The 21,862-nt window shown below is 41.1% G+C and overlaps 1 protein-coding gene across 5 annotated transcripts in view; it reads right to left on the bottom strand.

Annotated features, from left to right (window-relative positions):
• Window positions 1-864: 864 nt before the first annotated feature.
• Window positions 865-21,862, bottom strand: part of UBE4B (ubiquitination factor E4B) — an 85,656-nt gene continuing 64,658 nt past the window's right edge. For all 5 annotated transcript variants that reach the window (XM_074975726.1, XM_074975727.1, XM_074975728.1 and 2 more), the window contains 12 exons: window positions 21,715-21,853; window positions 19,260-19,359; window positions 17,482-17,609; window positions 17,066-17,164; window positions 15,508-15,743; window positions 11,813-11,939; window positions 10,366-10,510; window positions 7,432-7,566; window positions 6,396-6,587; window positions 3,370-3,544; window positions 2,620-2,766; window positions 865-2,142 (listed from right to left, as the gene is read on the bottom strand). In XM_074975726.1, coding sequence (XP_074831827.1) covers window positions 2,081-2,142; window positions 2,620-2,766; window positions 3,370-3,544; window positions 6,396-6,587; window positions 7,432-7,566; window positions 10,366-10,510; window positions 11,813-11,939; window positions 15,508-15,743; window positions 17,066-17,164; window positions 17,482-17,609; window positions 19,260-19,359; window positions 21,715-21,853 — 1,685 coding nt within the window. In that variant the 3' untranslated portion in view covers window positions 865-2,080. The remainder of the gene's footprint in view (window positions 2,143-2,619; window positions 2,767-3,369; window positions 3,545-6,395; window positions 6,588-7,431; window positions 7,567-10,365; window positions 10,511-11,812; window positions 11,940-15,507; window positions 15,744-17,065; window positions 17,165-17,481; window positions 17,610-19,259; window positions 19,360-21,714; window positions 21,854-21,862) is intronic.

Below are 21,862 nucleotides of genomic sequence, written 5' to 3'. Positions count from 1 at the left end.
ATGCATGGCATTGCTTATGGTTTCAGGCATCCTTAACTCCAAAAGCAGGTGAGCCAGAAGATAGAAGAGACCAATCTATCAATGAAAATATCTAATTTGGAACAGCTGTATGGGAACTAAGAATTTTCCATTTCTCCTTTCCTCAAACACAAGTTCAGAGTCTGTCTATGGAAAAGAAATCATATGAGAGAGCACCAAGGTAGAACTATGAACCTTTGGACATGATGCATGAAAAACAAAAAAGCACATTGCTGAATATGCTTCTCCCAGCAAACTAATGATGAGTCCATAAATCTTGCAGGGTTTTTCTAATGGTTTTAAGCAATAAATCATTGATTATTAGATATTTTTCTCTATTGGAAGGAAAAATATCAAAGTTTACAGACAGAAAAATTAGGCATTATTACCTTTGCCAAAAATTAGTTTACCAAAGGGACATTCCTTACTCAAAAATCACAGTTACAGCAGAACCCAAAAACCACTGTCAAGTGTGATAAGTGCTCCTTCAAGAGTAGCTTGTCTGTATTAGTTTTAATATCTTGAGAATCAAGAATAATGGATAAGTCAAACAGTACATGACAGACAATCATCCACACACCCTAATCAGCTGTTTGTCTGTCTGTACGAATGAAGTGGCCTGTGGCTATTGCATCTGAGAAAAATAGCATTCACTTGAATGCTTCACAAGAATCTGCATTTATGTTCATGAAGCTTTTCATGCCTAATTGCTTTTCCTCTGGAATCCTAAAACAATTATCAGCAAGATTTCCAGCAGCAAACTAGGGCATTTACACCTAACCATTCCATCCTTTCCTCTCCTTCAACAAGTCTGAAAGATGGGGAGACACAGAAGGTTCCTAGTGACTGTGTATCACCATTTATTTTAATTCAAGAGTCAGGAACTGGACAGAGGACACTGTCAGCCAAAAACAAACATTTTTTTTTTTACAGGCTTAATTTTAAAACACGGTGGTTTCAAATCCTTTTTATAAAGGAAATTCAAGTATTATAAGCAGGGGGCAGTAATACAAAAATGTTTTGTGGTTTTGGCTTATTTTTTTCCTCCAGTTTTTTTTTTAAAAATGTAATTCTACATTTTCTGCACCCTTTTTGCTTTGGTAAGGCCAAGCCATGGATACAAACTGGTATGCAACATAAAAATGACCCCTACCCCAAATTACAAGCTGCAAGAATAAAAGGATCTGCCTTGCGGAGACAGCTAACGGCTCAGATCTGTCACTTAACATACTATGTCTCCGGCTTTAAAAGTATTTATTTATTTTAAGTCCTGGCATTCCCAAACACCTCCTTGGTAGCAGCTGTTTCAACATGTTCTATCATAAGGCTTTTAAAAAATACCAGAGCATCAAGATTCTATTTAACACAAAGAAAAGGGACATCTCAGAGAACAACTTAAAATCCATGTGTCAAAAATTTTTAAATTATTATTCTTGCATCATCTAACACCAATTAAAAAACAAATATGCGAATATGTATAATATAAAAATACGATCCCAAGATTAACACTTTGTTGCAGGCACAATTATCTCACAGAATATGTTCTCCTCGGGGGCAGGGGAAGGACTATTTTCACTGGGACGTTTTGTTTTTGTTTGCATTACAAAAAAAATAAGACAGCAGTGCAGGTTGGTGGAGGAGGGGAGGAGTTATTTTAGCAGCAAAGTGTCCAAGGTTCTAACCACAATCAAATTAATGAATATCTGGTTGTAAAAATAAAGTTGAAGGGATGCTGCCCTGATCCATTCATTTTTGCTAAAATAATTCAGCTGTCAAAACCCCAAATTGTGACACACCGAAGGACTTTGTTTTGCAACATTAGAAACTTCCTAATTTGTCCTCCGCGCTATTGACCACTGTTATCACTTAAATATATGTACAGGATTTAAGCTGCTTTTCTTCTTATCCACATGCTTCTGGTCACTACTACAAGTCAGTGGTGGTGGGCACCCTGAATGCTAATCCAATCTTCCTCTTCTAATGGATTATATGCACCATCATCACTACAGCAACCCGAGGTGTGGTCTTCTCCTTGGCCTTGGCGTGCGCTGCAAGGGACTTTTTAATGGTCAGTGTTCTGCTTGTCTCTCATCCAGGCTTGGATTTGCTCTTTCAATTCTGGCACTTGGAATGAAGAGAGGAAAAACATTTAAATGGTTACTGTGAAATCTGTGAAGTTATAGAAACGCTGAACTGAGAAACTACTATGGGACAAATGGTGTCCTTTGGTCAGGACAGAAAATGAAGAGGGAGCCCCTGAGCTCTGTTTGTGTGTGGGTAATGGATTTGCCATGTGGCTTCAGGCAAATCACTTAATTGCTCTCTGCCTCCCTTGATCTCTCTACAAAGTGAATATAATATTTAACTACCATTAAAGGATTCATTAGTCTAAGTGGTGGGAGCTTTGGAGTCATTCAAATGAAGACAGGAACAAAAAAGTACTGATTGCAAGGAATAAAACCTGAGTGACTCAGGGCCCGTGCTACATGTGGGGAGGGCAAAGAGGACTGCTGCTCTAGCCAGCCTATGACACAGTCCTTCAGGAGTCTAAGGCAAACCTCAGGGTACAACCCTCCACCAATACAGCAAAGGTAGAGCTACCTGGTTCTAGCATATTTTCTGTCAGCATCTGCCGATTGAAGGGGTCAGTGGAGGAGTTTAGCAGGTGTCGCAGGATGATTGATCTGTCCATAATGGTTCCAGATGGCAGTCTCACTGGGTCGGTCATCAGAGTGTCCATGAGTGGATCTGAAGAGACATATGAAGCTTATGTAATTAACGAAAGAGTAAGTGCTTTACCGATGTCTCTCTAGGTCACTTGTGTGCTGTGAATCTCTCTGGATCATTGAGAACCAGATACATTATTCAAGTCATGAAGGGTACCCCCAAAGAGAGGAAAAGCAAGTCTCTTAAATATCTCCTGCCAACTAACAGTAGCATCAGAGTAGGTCTCATGCACGTGGGCAACAGCTGCTGTAAATGAGGAATTGCTGGGATGAAGTCTGCCCTAATACAGAGCTGGCCATTCCCTTAAACTTTGTCCTGCTTCTTGAGTGTGAGTTTGAGCATTTCATTAGGCTCTCAGGGATCTTGTATTGATTTATGACCTGTGTTTGCAAAGTTGGTTTTAACAAGCACATGGCTAGGTATGGCTAATATGGTTGCTGAATAACTGCTCTCTTCCCTCAAACCTGAACTGTTTCACTGAATCAGTGGAAAATTCAGGACTACATAGAACCCTAGGCTATTCCCATTCGAAATCACAAGTCTAAATTATACGTACCTTACACGCACTTTAAGCAACTGCCCCCCCCCCCCCCAAAAAAGTTATTAAAAAAAAAATCAACCTGCCTCGGAATTCATCTGGAGCATCACTATAATCTATTTCTGCACGGGCATTCCTGGCAACAATTTCCTCCACTTTCTCTGCCAGCAGTTTGAATTTTTCTATTGCTATTGTGGACTTGATTCCAGCCTTCCTCATTTTAGAAATAACTTCCTCAAACAGCTCTTTGCTGTAGGACCTCTGCAAACAAGCAATAGAAGAAGAAAATGTTATCAAGTGACAGCATTACTCAGGTATATCATCTTTCATCTAAGGCTCTATTAAGCCTCAAAACTAATGTGAAGTACGCAAGAGGTTTACAGAAATCTCTTCAGTGGGCACTGAAACAGTCACCTCTGGGGTGGGGTGCACCTGCTACACCACTGCACATCTATCTACGACAGGCAATGAAGAGCATTATATCCAACTGGAGTTGTATCAGTGTTATGGAGGCTGACCTTAATTATCAGTGGTAAGAGAGTCATCTGCTGAATCACCCCCCAGTATCACCTAATTCTTTCTTTCTGATATCCTTCCAATTCATCCCAACCCTGCATTGCCGGTGAGATGTTTATGGTACAAGGTGATGCAGATGCAGTGAGTTTCAGAACTCCATAATTATGTGAACACCAAACAATTTAATTCCACTACTCTCCCTCTATTTTGCAAGGTTCAACTGGCATGAAACTATTTCATACACCCACAGTAACCAAAATATTACGATCTAAATAACTCTTTAATATCAGCAGTTGGATCTTTCCCCTTTCCCAAATAAGAAGGAATAGCAGTGGGCCCAAATTTCCCAACCTACCTTGCAATGGTGACAAAACTGCTTAGGACAGTCATCTTTTTTACAGAACTGAATTTGCACATTGGTGGAAACACCACCTACAATTTGGGTTCTCTGAATTATTAACTGCTAGAATTATAGCCAAGTATAATTTCATGCCATGCAAATATTGGTATGTGGGAATCAGGACAATACTGGGGAAATGGAGAAAGCAAGGAAGAAAGCACAAATTATCCAACTCTCACCCATCAGCATGATAATGACAATCAAATGCATTGGAAAACAAAAGTATCAGATTCACCAGCTAAAAATTAGTGTGCAGTTGCCATTGGGTATAAGCTGATGATTTGTTCATCTCTGTGACAGAGGAGAAGAGAGTTCTGGGAAAGCTCATTCTTCTTCTGTCCCTTAACAGCAAAAAAAAAAAAAATCCTGCTACAAAAATTAGTAAGAAGTCTCAGTGAGGGAGCTGGTACTTGCTGTGAGCCTGCCAGTTCAATGCACCATGAACCACACCACAGCAACAGCAGCAGCCTGCGTCTAGAACACTGCAGTGACAGCAGTCACAGGCAGAATGCATATTTTACAGCTTCACAGCCTACTCAGAATTTAAGAATACAGCAATATAAGACTTGTAAACTGCTTATGTTCTGGAGATTATAAAGCCACTCATGCTTACCTTCAGGGAGCTGGGTTTTGATATAAGCCCTTTAAAGTTTATTTGAATAGTTTTTAAACACCTCTTTTAATAAACACATATTTAAACTACACAGTACAAGACTGAGTTAAGCAACTAACAATTTATCATACTGGGCTTTACTGGTACCTTTTCTTTAGGAATTTTAAAATGTTTCGAACACAGTGGTAATTCTCTAATCTGTATTATACAAGCCACTGAAACGTTGTATTCAGTGCTCAGGACACTGTGTGCCCACCCAAACACCACATCAACCTCCAGAGGAGAACACAGTTATGGCCCTGTGCCTGGGGCCTGGCAAAGCTATTCAAATTTCTTCTACTACATGCTAAGATTTGCTAATCAGAGCTCCATCAAAATTCTTTAGAACACCTTTGCCAAACTCTGGTAACATTTTAGAACATACGTTTTACCCCATCTTTATTACAGCATCATGTGTTGTCTTGGATTTTCCTTCCTGTCATTGTCAATTACCAAGACACTAAACACTCCTTTGCCCCACCTCCCATGAGAGACTACTTTAGGTCATCCAACATTAATCCATTTGTACTAGATATTACAACTCAAATGCACAACAGCAAGGTGGAGACAAACTATAACAAAGCATATTGTTGTGGGAACTGGAATAGCATTTAAGGGACACTGTCAATTTACAGATCGCCAACAAAAGGCATCTTTTTACCTATGTTACTGACACCATGTGAGATCATCAGAATGCAGAAAGTTTAAACATCCAATTTACTTTTCTCCATGCTGTCTATTTCCTGCATTTCTCAGCCTAGCCATTGGTGGGTAAAAATCATCAAGCTAGTTTCACAGTTCTGCTTCTTGGAGATGCAAACATCAGTGCAATATTTCCTTATTTTAAAACCATTTTCATCAGAATTCTAAGTAGCCATGGAAACATGTCTATTGTTCTCTGGATTCTGAAAAGCTTGGTTTTGTACAAAACAGAACTCTAGGCCAACATTTGTCCTTTCTACTCTCAAAAACAGGACAAGGAGCCCAGGTGACAGATGAGCCATATTTCACCTATGTGATTTCTCTCTCACACACAATAGAATTTTATGAGTGTAGAAGTGTTATTCTAATGATTATTGTTGGAAGGAAATATGTTCTAGATGAAAGATAATGGTTTTACAAGAAGAGGTACATAGATTCCAATTCCAGTTGTGCCACAGGCTGTGTTGACTTCAGGTACGATCAAAATCGCTCGTGCCTTGGTTTACCTTCTGTAAAGTGGTGATGCTACTATTACTTCTACTTTACAAGAGAGGCTATGCAGGTAACAATTTATATAAAATGCTCTGTATATGTGAAGTGTACATATGTTTTATGGACATCTATTTACATTGCACTATTGCTTTGCAAAGCACTTTACAAACATACTTGTGGGAAAAGAGCAGAGAGCACCCAGGCAGACATGAATAATGAAGTTGAAAAAGCTCATTTGAAGGAGGCGTGCACAGGTATTGAGAAAGCTATCCCAGGAGTGAGTCTCCAAAACTCTTCCAGTTCTTTTTGCCCACGCCACCACCATATCCACATCTCTTTCAGTAGCTCACCTGGTCATCAGCAATTGCTTTAGCAAAGCGAGCACAATCTAACTGGAGGTAAATATCAGTCAGTTGGTCCAACAGCTTCTTTGGTTCAAACCCATATTTTTCAGGGTTTTCAACTTTCAGGTCACGGCACTTGGGGCCACATAACTGCTGAAGGTTAAAGTTCAGCATAGCAGCCAATCGTGGTCCAAGTTCCTAAAAAGCCAAAGTCAAGTACAAATGAAAATAGGAAGCACTGGGGAAGAGACCCCACCTTAGGGCCAGATGCATCAGGCTCTAACACTCCTCTTCAGGAAGACTGCCACTGACTTCAGATAGTACCCTTTCCTCACTGCTATTCCCAAGCTTAAGTTCAAAAGTTAAGTGTTGAGCATTTGAAGTAGAAAACAATGCAACTGGTATTGACTATTACCACAAGAACAGGGATTTTAAAAAGTGTAGATAATATCATTCATGGAGGGTTTTCTGGTAGTGACAAGGTGAAAACTTGACATGCCTATCTCCCTCTTCAGATTGGAACAATCATGGTGACTTTTCTCAGGCTGGAAGGACAAAAAGAGTCTACATAAAGGTAGATGCTAAAATACCCTTCCTACCATCCAATCTTGACATCATTGCAACATGCTTGTTATAATCCAAACATAAAAGCCATCTGGGACACGTCTAAAATCACTATTACTATCTCAGGAATAATGTTTCCTCTAGTTTTTTCCACCCATGTGCAGAATAAATGTTTTTTTGCATCAAGACATGTGGAACATGCACCACAAGTAGAAATGTAAGCTGCTGGCTGTGAGAACTCTGCTAATCAGCTGGGCCGCACCCAAGTGCTTATCTTACAGGGAACACTGCTTGGGGACTAAGGAAATGCATTCCATTGCACCATCATTGCTATCAACAACACGTATATTTAACATTAGATTTAGATAACATTACAACTCACCTCCAGGATTTTATCCATTAAAAAAAAAAGGAGCCAACCTGCACTGTAAAGAAGCTGGAAACAGCAACATGAGCAGAATAATTGATTTATACTTACGGGTCTGAGGAAAGGCTTCTGAACCTGCTTGGTAAGGATATGAAACATATCAACAGTTTCTGTTGCCAGGGCAAGATATGAGCGAGACACACGCTCATCCTGAGCAAGCTGAGACTGCCGAGCCTGTTGCTGGTCCTAGAAAAATAGATATGCCACAATTACGCTTCCTTATAACTTCCTATGGAATAGCTGAACATACACAAGGCTAATATTCTTTTGGCAGCAAGCAGTGATAGTCTGTGGTTCAAGATGTAACAATACATGGCTCTTTTAATTTAGGTCCAGCTCCCCTACATGAGCACGTCCTCAACAAATGTCTGGTGTGATAGAGGACTATAAAAGTGTACATAATAAAGAGTGTAAATTCCTGTATCTCTCCAAAAATGACTGTAAGAATGGTATTGTAGGGGCCCCATGTTTACTCTGTCTCACCCATTTCATATCCAATTTGCTCAACATAAAGTTAAAAGGGTGAACTGACCTTATCCCCAACCTCAAATACCATCACTGCAGAGTCAATGTTGGATGTAAAGTCAGGCCAGGGTTTTTCTTGCTTGTTCGTGAAACACAGGTACTAAAATTGGAATGATTCTAATGGATGTGTCAGCTCACACTATTGCATAATGGCTCTCCTGTGCTGTCAGGATCAAGATGTCATAAAGGCTTCAGAAGAGCAAATCTGACTAACATGCAGGAAGCCGAAGCTGTGAAATAAAAAGTTGTTTGTTTTTTGGGGTTTTTTTGTTTTGTTTGTTTGTTTGTTTGTTTGTTTTTAAAGAGTCACCTTGTTGATCACAACTGCATGCACTTTTTTCTTAATTATTTTTATGGGAAAGAAATAATGGTTCTTGAAAATTCACACATCTTTCAAAGGTAAATCAGAGAGAGTTACAGGGATGAGTTACTGCACAGATTTCAGCTCTGAACAATTAGCAGCAAGCCCCTGCAAGTGTCAAGGTCATGCTGTTTGTCACCTGAAAGGTACAATTACTCTGTATTTGAAACATGACTCATGAGCTCGATGTCACAACTTATTAATGATCTCCAAATCTAATAAAACTAGACTTGACAAAAATGCTGTCGAATACGTTCGAGAGCAGTGGTTCCTAACCTTTTCAGCATCACACCCCCCTGCTTTTGATGTCTGAGAAACCTTCACGCCTCCCCACCTCTTCTTAAGCATCATCCAACTCCCCTTAACAAAAAATTCAATCTGTAATTTAAAATAAACACAAACTTGATAGAAAAATGTTATTTAAAATTACAAATAAGCACAAATAGGTATTTTTGGTCCCTTGTGGGTGCTTGGTGCAGCCCCAGCTGGCCAGCTGCCAGAGTTGCCTGCACCAGCCACCTGCCCTCCCGAACGCTGTGTTGACAGAGCCACCTACCCAAGCCAACTGAGCCCTGTGCTATTGGGGCCACCCACCCACATGACAGCTGCCCAAGTCCCGCAAGCCACCCACCCGAGCCCCACGCTGCTGGGGCCAGCAGTCCACCTACAAGCTGCCCAAGCCCTGCACTGCCTGGGTCAGCTGCCTGCCCGAGCCACAGGCCAGCCACTTGCCTGAGCCCCACGCTGCCAGTGCCAGCCCCATGCCTATTGGCCCAAGCCATCTGAGCCATGCATGACCAGGGCCAGCTGCCGCCCCCACCCTCCCACCCACCACCCAAGCCCCACACTGCCAGGGCCAACTGCCCGAGCCCCTGAAGCCCCTCCCCCCTCCCCCAAAGCTAGATACTGCCAGACCCCAACTCTTACCCCATCCCCCTTCCCTGAGCCTGGCAGTCCCCAGCCCCCCATCTAACCCCATCCTACTCCTGCTCCCCCTCCCCTCTTCATGTCAGTTTACTTTTATCAGAATTTTCCAGATCTGAAGTGGGTCTGTCCCATGAAAGCTCATCACCTAATAAATTATTTTGTTAAGTCTTTAAAATGCTACAGGGCTGCTTTTTCGTTTTGTGAAGGCATTTATCTTGTTTAACACATTAGTTTGTATTCTTCAACTGTGACAAACATTATGGGCATCTGCATGTCTGCAACTGGATAATCCATTATAAGTACTGAGTGAAACTTCAATCTCCTTCACACGTGTTCAGCTACCTAAGCACCAAAGATTACAGCTGGGCAGAAAATTTTCTTCACTGTATAGTAAGTGAATTCCAAGACAACGGCATATAGTCACTTACTATCACAATATATTTTAAGTTTATCCAAGACTATTTCAGAAGAGAATAAGCCAGCTACCTACATGTTCTATTTTTTGCCACCTGTTTGCACTGTAAGGACTATCCACTTCCAAGATTTGTGCTCATGTGTTCTATTTGAGCCAGCTGTCCACATTCCTGGTGTGCACAAGTTTTAGGGCAGCTAAAGCTTATCTGTATTAAGAGGAGGAAGTAACATTGTAGGGAGAACACAGAATTTAGATCTCTCTCATCTGAAAAGAACTCAGCAAAATGCATCTTGCTCTTTTATTTAGCTTTTTGATTTCAAACTATTTTGAAATCAATAACATCAACATAAAAATATCCAACATTGGTGGGTGAATGCATACAATTATTGTATGACGACAGCAAATCCTGGAATTTATTCTCTTTCTTTTCATGCCGAAGCCTGCTTCAAGCTCCATACATTAGGAGAACAAAAGCTCTTTATTGAGACAGTTCTCTGAAGTGAACTTCGCTGGTGGGCATCTTTCAGAATGCAGACTCCATTTCTCCATTTAGCATTTTAACTACACAACCTCTTAAAAGCCTTGTACACCCTCCCACAAATGCCAATTCTGATGTAGCTCTGTATCTTGGGTTCTCTTTCAGGAAGTAATGCCAGAAATGACTTTGAAGCAAACAGCGCTGTCCCCAGAGGCAATTTGGTTCTAACCTTACCCAAAGAAAGTTTAACATAGAAAAGGAGAAAAAAAAAATGCTCACCCTAGGCAGCAGATCCCACTGTTCTTTGTTTTTCATCTCCTCCTGAACTTCATGGATACGTTTCAGGGACTCCAGACTCTCGTCCAGCAAAAAAGTTGTATCATTTATCAGCATGTTGATATAACGAACAAACTGCTTCCCAGAACTGGAGAACATTGAAATGCATTTATCACTGCACAATACAGCAGGAGCATCCAGTCCAGAATGTCTCTCTCAATTAGGAGCACCAGTAACATTCCCTCTTCTTATCACAATTTGAATAATTAATTCCCTCACTTGACAGGCCAGGTGAATCAAGAGTCCAGAGACTACATACATCCTATATTCCTCTATGCTCAGAATGGTTGTAGAGGTAAGGCCTAACAATAAATAAAGTAGGACTTATTGAAAAGCAGCACCATCCTGCTTCCTGACAGTAATGGCAAAGAAAGAGCAAGAGAGCCCAAACAAGAGCACAACAGGAGCAGGGAAAATCCCTCTTCACCGCATAAAGCAATTCTTGTTGGCCAGTGACAAAAAAAATTGCCAAATATCTACAAACTCACAGGGGAGCGACAAATAAACATCCCCAGGGTCTGGAAATGGAATCTGGGACAGACCAGTACATGAAGTAGAAGGATGAAAGGGATAAACCTTGTCTCTGCACATCCTGACTATAACAATACAGACATTAACTAGAAATGAAACTAAGTATGGTCAGAAACATAAACAGCAGTTCTCAACTGGGACCACCACCAGGAGCTCAGGAAAATATTCAGAAGAAACATATAGTAGTAGCTGACAGAGACTAAAGGAAAAGCATTTTCTACAGTACGTTTTGGCACAACATGTCCAAGGCAGGGACAGAGTGAAGATGTGCCCCCTATCCCTCCAACACAGCAGAGAAGCTAGCAGTATGTACAGCCGCATAGGGAGGCACGCTTCGTTTAAAAAAAAAAAAAAAAAAAAAAAGACTTGGTGGAGTCTCTCTCTTGCAACTCCAGGCCTGGTACATTTTTCTCATGTTCTGAAGCTAAATATCTTTGGCTGTGTCTACACTTACCTGGAAGGTAGAGGCTGCTATGCAATTTTTGGTATGCCAACTGCGTACCAAAAATCGACTTTGCAGTCATCAACTTCTGTGCCTGTCTTCACAGCAGAAGGTCGATGGGAGCACTCCTCCCATTGACCTTCCTTAATATCATGCCACTCAAAAGAAGTTCCAGGGTCAACATTCAGCCTGGAATGTGCTGTTTTTCACATGCGCAAAACGGTACCCCAGAAGATTAAACATAAAGTGTTCAATCTTCTGCAGCAACTGTAGATCCAGCCTTTGAGTAGTCTGGCTGTTTGGCTACATATCCTCTTTGGAGGGATCAGCCTCAGATTCTTATTCTAGTGATCCTTCACACTTCAGAAATCCAAAGTGAGTGTCTGATGTTATCTGTAGCATTCACAGTTTACTCACTTGAACTCTTCCATGAACGTGCCATGATGAGCTATATTTTGCCAAAGGCTTTTGAAAATGGTGCTGATATGATAGCGGATTGTAAATTTGTCATAGAACTCGCTGGTGGCTCCAGTATGCTCAACATCTGAGAAGAAAGTAGAAGACCCCAGTATTAAAACTAGAAACCCCATCATCAAAATATCCCTCCAGTATGCTGTACTAATTATAAGGCACCCATATATCAGAATCACCCACAACCTAGCTAATCAGGCACAGGTGAAAGCTGCAAAATATTGAATCTAAAGCATATATATTTGTAAAATTCCACTTTGATCCCTATTTTAAGGCATAAATCACCGTATTTCTCAGAATCAACCCCCCCCCCTTCAAAGGTAAGCGAGTCTCATGATGCAGCATCTTTGGCGGAGAACATCTTACATACTACTTTCATTCCATGTTAAAAAAAGCCACATTGTTTGGATCCGCCAGTGTTTGAGGTGCTAAAGGTAAATAACTCAAGTGAATACAGAGATCCTTAAAAAAACTGAACACAAAAAAATCCACTACTTTATTACGTTGAATATTTTAATCACCTGCCCCAAGAAAACCCAGAAATTCAGTTGTTTCAACATCACTTCTAACTCAGTCCCCTTTCAGATGGGGAGTACTGTGATTTAAGAATATCCAAGTCTCTCATCATTGAATATTTCAGCTTATCATCACAGCATCTGACCACTTTGCATGTAAAATCAATAGCAATAATGAACTCTCTGGTGTACCTCCAGAAGTGTCTGGTTTTTCACCCCTTTTTGGGGTAGTCCTTTTAGTTTTGATGTTTTAGATTTTATTTAATTTACTTGGGTTTTTTGTTTAGGTTGATTTTTCTCAGGGCAAATAATATGGTTATTAATGGCTAAAAACATGTGGGCTGTGTCTACTCTAGCAACTTCTTTCAAAAGATTTTTCAAAAGAAGGCAGCTCTTTCAAAAGATCCTGCAGAGCATCTACATGCAAAAAGTGTTTTTTTCTAAATAAAATTGAAAGAACACGGAGTTCCTTTCAAAATTCCTCTTCCTTTCCCATTTCAGCAAGAGTGCATTCTTTTGAAAGAAAACTTGTGTAGATGCTCCTCAGAGCTCTTCTTTCAAAAGAGCAGTCCTCTTGGCACCTGATTTTTCAATCCCATGCCCATTCTTCTGAAAGAGTCGGGGACTATGTGGACGCTCTCTTTCAAAAGAGCAGATCACTCCTTTGGTCCACTTTTTTGTGTGTGGACACACACTTTCGAAAGAAGCTCTTCCAGAGCTTCTTTTGAAAGCTTTCTCTACCATAGACGTTGCTGTGATACGTAGCTTATAACTGCAATTGCCTGGAGATTACACTATACAGAGTCTGCTGCGGTGCCCATCCCAGAGTGACACTGTAAAAAAGCCACAGTCATGTTGTTATGGAATAGGGCAGCAGGATGTAGCCAAAATCTACCATACCTTTTAAAGAGTGCATCTGTCGTTTGATCAAGAACTCCTCCTAAACAGTAAGGGCTAGGACCACCATATTCGGTATATGGCTTCCACTTATTGTAACTTAAGCAAGGCAAGGGTTTGGTTGTGCCAGGAAAATGAGATGTGCCTAGAATGGGATTACTTCTCATCAAACAAAACATAAGAATGGCCATCCTGGGTCAGACCAAACGTCCATCTAGCCCAGTATCCTGTCTTCCCACAGTGGCCAATACCAGATGCCCCAGAGGGAGTGAACAGAACAGCGATCCCTCTCCTGTTATCCCAGCCAAACAGGGCTCTGCTATAGGCTGCTGCACAAAGCAGTGGGCAGCCAGTCAGACGAAAGGAGTGGGCAGGCTGAGGGTGAACCCCAGCCAGGACTGCCTGAACCCTGAGCCTCCCCCCTCCAAGTGCCCTTTAGGAAAGTGGGGGGGCCCTAAACCCCCTGCCTCCGGACTCATACGGGGATGTTGCCTGCTGTTTCCCTTCATCATTGTCAGGAAGTAAGGTAAATGTCTGCTGCACTTCTCTCCCTCTGGCTAGGGAGGGTAGGGTGCACGCAAGCTGTGCACTTTGATCTTGCTCCCTGACAAGGACAGGAAAGGGAATGGCAATCAGCTTCAGGCCTCCTGCCTTTCCCACACACACCAACCCTCTGTGCTTGTTTTTTCCTTAATTTTTGAAAAATACAAATCAGTTAAATAAAGCATGTCCGTTTTCATCTGTTTTTTTAAAATTGAGTTAAGGATTTGAGCAACACTGAGTACATGCAAAGTGCTCCACTTAGGAAGAAATAATCAGTGTCACACATACAGAATGGGAAAGGACTGCCTAGGAATGAGTACAGCAGAAAGGGATCTGGGGGTTATAGTGGACCACAAGCTAAATATGAGTCAACAGTGTGATGCTGTTGCAAAAAAGGCAAACATGATTCTAGGATGCATTAACAGGTGTGTCATGAACAAGTCATTCTCCCGCTCTACTCTGCGCTGGTTAGGCCTCAGCTGGAGTATTGTGTCCAGTTCTGGGCACCGCAGTTCAGGAAGGATGTGGAGAAACTGGAGAGGGTCCAGACGAGAGCAACGAGAATGATCAAAGGTCTAGAGAACATGACCTATGAAGAAAGGCTGAAAGAACTGGGCTTGTTTAGTTTGGAAAAGAGAAGATTGAGGGGGGACATGATAGCAGTTTTCAGGCATTTAAAAGGGTGTCATAAGGCAGAGGGAGGGAACTTGTTCTTCCTTGCCTCTGAGGATAGAACAAGAGGCAATGGACTGAAATTGCAGCAGGGGAGGTTCAGGTTGGACATTAGGAAAAAGTTCCTAACTGTCAGGGCGATCAAACACTGGAACTAATTGCCAAGGGAGGTGGTAGAATCTCCATCACTGGAGCTATTTAAGAAGAGGTTGGACAGATAGCTTTCAGGGATGGTCTAGAAAATGCCATGGCAGGGGGCTGGACTTGATGGCCTCTCGAGGTCCCTTCCAGTCCTACTCTTCTATGATTCTATGATCTGCTAGTAATGAAATAAAACAAGAAGAAAGGAAGCTAGAAAAAGGTGAAGCTAGAATACTCGCATGAATTAGCTATTGTACATTTAAAATACCAGCACACTGTGTTACTGTAGGCTTTTTGATTATTTTTTTAAGCAAAAGAAAAGTAGCATTTGTGTGTAGGACTACTCCTATTCTGCTCTATTCAATTGCTTTATGTACTATAGCTCTATGCTCCACAGTGCAATAAAGCTGGCAGATTATGGTAGATCTGAAGCTGAAATAGCTGAAAGGCCACCTAGACTCACTAGATCCCTAGGACATATGTTCGAAAAGCAAAAGGCAATGAGGCAAGATGGAACATGAGAGTGGACTGAAAATGACTTGATAACGTCCCAGAGGAAGAGCGCTTAAAAACAATCCAAAGTTTACATAGCTACTGGGATACATACAAGCTCATGCACAAAAAAATTTCAGCTCCAAAATCCCCAGAAAAGCTCTTTCCTGATTTGGAATCTAATTGCCACTGCCACTGGTAGTGTCAGGCTACAATACCACACTTACCTACACAAAGACTGCCAGAAAGCAACACAACAAGGCATCATCTAGACTAGGTTTCAAAACCTTCACTTATTTCTTTTAAGAGCCTAAGCAGGCTAAAAGAGCCTCCTGCCTTACAAAGCCTTCACCACCCATTATGCAAAACACAACAACTTACCTGTATAAAACTTCATCAGTGAGGGGACTAGCAATTTAGTAGAGAGAGGATGATTCTCTATCATTTCAAAGAACTTCTGTGTCCGTGGCTGAACAGCTGGGTTTGTCATGAACATCACCTCCACCAGCTTCGCTACTAGATATGGATTTCGAATGTAATTCTGGTTGCACAGCATCACAACAAGGAACATCACGATGTCCTGAGTGCATGGCTCATAAAGCACCTGGGGGGAGTATCTGAAGACAGGTCGGGGGAGTGGAAAGAGGGGAGAAGAAGAAAAACCTGTAAAGGATTCAACTACATACTTAGGCACCTCAAGTCAGGCTACTTGTTACCACTAGCAAGAGCAGAAGGCAATATGGAAATAATATTCTGCTTAAGTTACATTAGGCAATCTTGCTGGCAGTAGTTCTATGGGACCACGTTTGAAGCCCAGGCGTGACTGGTTGTTGCTTTCATTTGGAGTCAACCCTACTCTGAATTGTCACTTTAAATGACACTTCCTCTCTCTTTTTGGAGCACTGAGAGAAACTGGAATGGGAATGAAGAAAGAAAATGACTCAGATCTCCTGAATTCTGTGCTCATCAATGGACTCGCCACTCTGAGGGAACAGCCATATTCAGCTTTAACGAGGTAAAATAAAAGTTAATGTGACCCTGACAAATCCACAGATTAAAGGGCATTTGTTTATAATTGTGTAATTTCTTATCTTTAATGCTGTTCCAGAGATGGATCATACCCAAGACCTTCTTGTGATATGTAAGAGAAATTGTCTTTAAGACCATATGGCACTCCATTCCATTTTTAATAGGCTAGGAAAGCATCTCCCATCCTAGAGGGCACAGTCTCTGGTGAACTCTAGTCACTTTCTAAGAGAGATGTAAGTAGCACAGGAGACTGGGGCAGGCCTGAAATAAGAATCTCCACTGCAAAACTGCTCTTATGCCCTTGGGTAAATCAGTAATTGTCCCTTTGAATGCCAAGTAGACAGCCCCATTCCTCTTTCTGCTACAACTCCAAATGCCGTCAGCAACAAAAGCAGCTCATACTTGGAGGGCTGTACAAAACAGCCTGCCACAAGCTTCTCTTCTTGGCTCAGACAGTGCACACTTTGTTCAATGGCAAATCAACCCAACACTACAGAGTCCACAATAGGGGCTTAGCCCACCTGCCCAAGCAGCATGCAGCCTTCCAGTGAGCTGGAAGGAGGGACAGAGATTCTCAAAAGTAAGAAAAAAATTAAAGATTAGAAAAAGACCAAAAACCACATAACTGAAGCCAACTCTGGAGCTACCCCTCTCAGACATGCACACTGGGGGAGCTCGAATACCTAGGCAGCTGATATTCACTGCAGTTCGCTCCTTCTTTTTCTGCCTTTTTTCCCTCCAGAGAAATTGCTGAACGTTTTCTTATTAGTCTCCCCCACTGGACTGGAATGCACTTACCTCAGAGTCCTGACTGTTTCTCAGAGAAGGGAGCCCACAGACAATTACAAGAACACCATCTAGAATGTATGAATGGGAAGCATGATAGTTTACCTCGAACAGGACTACTTACTGTACAATAAAAAATAAAAATTCAGCAACATCTTCCACATAAAACTCAGGCAATGCTGCAAACACCTTCGGAACATCAGGATTTAAAGGCAGTATTATGCTGTTGAATAGAAAAGACAGTGACCAGGTTAAAAGGAGGATAGTGGAATATCAGGGCTAAGTAATATCTTCTGCATTTTACAAAAGAACTGCCAAATGGCCTTTAACAGATATCCTCATAAATACTTCATAAATTTTAAAATCCAATGTCAGCACTTCTGAAGTTACTACATCTATCAGACAGAGTCTAAGAAGAGTAATTCATTGACATGAGGCAGTCAAAGATTTAGGAGTTCCTCTAGATGGTAATGGTGAGGTAGAGAGAGCTAGTATCAGATATTACAGATAGCAATTTACACACACAGCCCTGAAACTCACTTGGGGTATGCAGGGTCGAGGATTCGAAGCAACAGCTGAATTACCATGCCATAAAAATTCAGACACCTCCTCAGAAAGCTTTCATCTAACAAGCCAGCATCTGCACAAGCTTTGCACCGTACCAGTTTCTGCAGGAGGAGGAGAAGAAGTACACAAAAGGCTAATCAAGGGCAAGACACAAGAAACACAGTATAAAGGTCAAATCCATCCAAACCATTCTATTCAACACTCCCAACTATTAAGACATTTATGCCCCTCCCTCCACACAAAATATTTTATCATTCGCCAAAGAACAGGTCTCTTAAAATCCCCCTATACATCAACAAGGACAGATAAGTACAATTCAGCTACAGTCAGTAGGTCAAAACCTTCACTAACTTGAAGTCAAGGAGCAAATTCTCCAACAACATCAAGAATAAAAAAGCACTCAAGTAGCACTTTAAAGACTAACAAAATAATTTATTAGGTGAGGTTTTGTGGGACAGACCCACTTCTTCAGATGTAGCCATACCAGAAGAGACTCAATATTTAAAGCACAGAGAACCAAAAACAGTAATCAAGGTGGACAATTCAGAAAAAAAATATCAAGGTGAGGAAATCAGAGAGTAGAGAGCAGAAGGCGGCGGGGGGAATTCAAGAATTAGATTAAGCCAAGTATGCAAACAAGCCCCATAGTGACCCAGAAAATTCCCATCCCAGTTCAAACCATGTGTTAATGTGTCGAATTTGAAGATAAAAAAAAGTTCAGCAGCCTCTCTTTCAAGAGTTTTGTGAAAATTCCTCTTCAGTAAGACGCAGACTCTTAGGTCATTAACAGAATGGCCCACTCCACTAAAATGCCGGCTAACAGGTTTGTGGATCAGGAGTGTTTTGATGTCTGTTTTGTGCCCAGTTAATTGTCTCCATACCCTAGTCTGTCTCCACAACCTGTGCCCAGTTAATGGGCACAAAACAGACATCAAAAACACTCCTGATCCACAAACCTGTCAGCCAACATTTTTTTTCCTGAATTGTCCACCTTGATTACTGTTTTTGGTTCTCTGTGCCTCAAATATTGAGTCTGTTCTGGTCTGGCTATCGTCTGAAGAAGTGGGTCTGTCCCACAAAAGCTCACCTAATAAATTATTTTGTTAGTCTTTAAAGTGCTATTTGAGTGCTTTTTTGTTTTGATAGTATATAGACTAGCACAGCTTTCTCTCTGTTACTATTCAACATTAAGAATGGGAAAGTTAAGAATTTAGCAGAGCTGGGAAATTGTTTGAGAAAGCGGTCTACATGGCACAGGGTAGGATGTTCCAAACAATTTATAGTTGTAATAATTAAACAGAATATTTAAAGTCTCAATGAAGGATTCCACTGAATCCACTTTGAAGAAAGTGGAGGACATAGGAACTCTGGAGTTCTAAACCTAGTTTAGAAAGAAATTCCATGAGCCCACCTACCATAAGCAAATCACTCACATTCTTTGACACTATTTCTTCATCTGAGAAATACAAACAGCAACACCTTCATTCCCCCAAAGTGCGTTGCAAGGACTGATTTTTACAATCTGCTTTTATTTAAAATTGCTAAGCACGTGTTAAGCATTTCATCCTGTATTATACTGTGCATATTACATGGCATTCTCACGTCAACAGAGTATTCTCCACTAATGTGCTGTCAACAAGCTTTCTATACACCTAAGACATTTTCAAACATCTGTGAAATTATGGTTACTAGCCCACCACTCCCAGCCTCAAAGTGATTGACTGGACTTGTAATCTTAACTAGTTACAAACCTTAAGTTGTGTTTTACAGCGTTTCAGCATTTCTCTATGTCTGGTAGCTAGAGGAGACTCCTTCCATTGACTTTCATTGTTTTTCAGGTCTTCCACAGTCCTGTAAACCACACAAATCACTGGTGACAATAGTAGAGGGAACATGTGCATACAGCAGGTAAAACGTTTATATGATTTCAAATGACAAAAGGAAAGAAATTTGCCACGAAAGAAATATGAGATTACAAAAATTATTCATCTTTATAGAAACTATGCCTCAAATTCACCAGGACAGCAAGTTACTCTTCGCATCTTTTGAAAGGAAAGACAAAAACCTTCAGGGCTAAATGCTCAGATACACAATTGATCAAGACATTCAGCAAAGAAAAGACACAGCAAAATTATTATTGGGCAGGAATGAGGTACGGAAAGGATTTCCCCTCCAGATAGTCTTCGTTTTATCACTGCATTTCAAGTACTTAGTTTGTATGAAATTCACAATCTCTATAAAAAGCAGAGAGTTAAAATCATGTCATTAAAGACAGTAATCCTGCATCTTATTCCCTCCCCAAAGAGCAGAAAGAAGATGGAGAAGCTGCTAGAAGAAAATTGGAAATTGTTGTCAGGAACGGTTCAAAATACCTTCCTTTTCTTTGTAGGACAGATACAAATGCACTCCCAGCACTACCTTCTAGAAAAAATTTCTCTTAGCAGCCCCCTTTCTTCTCTTCTACCACCAGGCACAACCCCATTACAATGTAAGCCCACAGGCAAGGAGCACAAGCCATGGGAAAGCTGCTCATGCACTCCTTGCCAATGTAATTCAAAGACTGGGTTGTGCCCCCTTCACAATGGTCATAGTCAATCTAGAACTATCACGGGATAGATGTTAAGTGGAATGACTAATGTCACCCAACTGTCCATGTCAAGCTATTCAAGTATCAACATCTGGACTAGTGTTCCCTGTAATTTTTTCCACCCCTGGGTAGAATAAATTTTGTTATGTGAATCCAAGGCATGTGCAGATGTGAACCGCCCATAAAAATACATGCTGCCAACTGTGGGTGCTCTGCTAATCAGTCAGGGTGGCATCTGGATCTCTCCTGGGTGGCCACCTAAGCCCTCAGCTTCCAAGGAGCAGTGATCTGGACCTGTTTCCTTTAAAAAGTAGCAACTCACTTATATTTTGTTTATATTGTTCGAATCTTAATGTACTTTAGATTTTATGTTCTGCACTATTATGTTTCTATTTCCTATCTCCTCTGGATGTAAACTAGTCAGTCTCCACACCCTAGCCTCCATCTACTGCAGATCACTAACTGAACTTAATTCTTTCATTAAGAACATCAAAATATATGGCCTCATTTTCACAAAGGGCTTACCAGTACCTGTTAAGGGCTGAGCATGCACGGAAGTCACTCATGACCAACAATACTATATTCCATATAAGGAACAAGAGGAGTGACTCCTTTTTAAAATCCAGGGCCTGTTTACCTGAAAATACTTTTTTGTGTAAAATGCGTGCCGACTGTTCACACACAGAGACCCAGAGTTTACCTAGCCCTTTGTATGTCTACACTATAAATAAATTTAAAAACCCTCCAATAAGCCTGCCACCTTAATGTCAAGGGACTTTTACTAAGTGAATGCAATGATAAACAGTGAAAACACTGATGCTGTGCAATCTGCTGTTTTTTAACTGAGAAGTTTCCTTGAAGGTTTAAAGATCTAACAGATATAAAATTTTATTTGGATTCATATCAAGGAGATGGGAAAAACATATACCTGTGTGTCAGGGCCAAAACTTTTTTTGAAATGACAAACCAGTAGTTGAATTACATATGAGGAACCTTAGAATTCACTCTGGAAGCTTTTATAAAATGAAGGAGATCATTTGATATCCATGAACACCACAGTAGACATCAGAACCAGACAAACATCTGTTCTGCATGAGGATATACAACAACACAGACAGAGAAGATATGCTGCTTGTCAAGCAACTGTTACAATGACCTGCACATCAGAGATGTGTGCACATGCCCCCAGAGCAATGCCAAAGGCTTAAAGCACTAAGATCTCACATCATATCACTGATTATTCACAAAGGTGGACTGTTATAAAACAGTGCAATTCTGTGCACCTTCGCATACTTTCAAACAACTATCCAGTGCTCTCTAGCACTACCCACAGAATTTGAGATCCTATATAAAAACCAACACCCTTTCCCCCATTATTGTTGGAAGCCAATGTACAGCAGCACAAACAGAAACTGGAGACAAAAACTCTGTGTATCAACTCAAAACAGCTGACTGAGCAGATGATAGAATCCCCCAATACGCCATACCATGTATTTACTTAAGTTGTAGTTTTCATTTCCATCAAGGTGAAAAACAATTATTGATATGAAAGCACCTACAATTCAAGCTGGCAGGGAAAACTGTGGAACACATGCTAGGTAATTAACACAACTTCTAACCTGTTGAGCTCTCTGATGGCCCGCAGTCTACGGATATAGCGGCGGCAGCTTGGCAGGATGGAGAGGTGATGGGCATGCAGAGTTAGGAAGAAGCATTCTGTTGGGAATTTCGGTTCAGAACATGGAGATTGATCCCTGTCTACAAAAA

Source organism: Carettochelys insculpta, chromosome 23, assembly GCF_033958435.1.
Source record: "Carettochelys insculpta isolate YL-2023 chromosome 23, ASM3395843v1, whole genome shotgun sequence".
NCBI classification, from domain to species: Eukaryota; Metazoa; Chordata; order Testudines; family Carettochelyidae; genus Carettochelys; species Carettochelys insculpta.
This window is presented reverse-complemented; position numbering and strand designations above follow the sequence as displayed.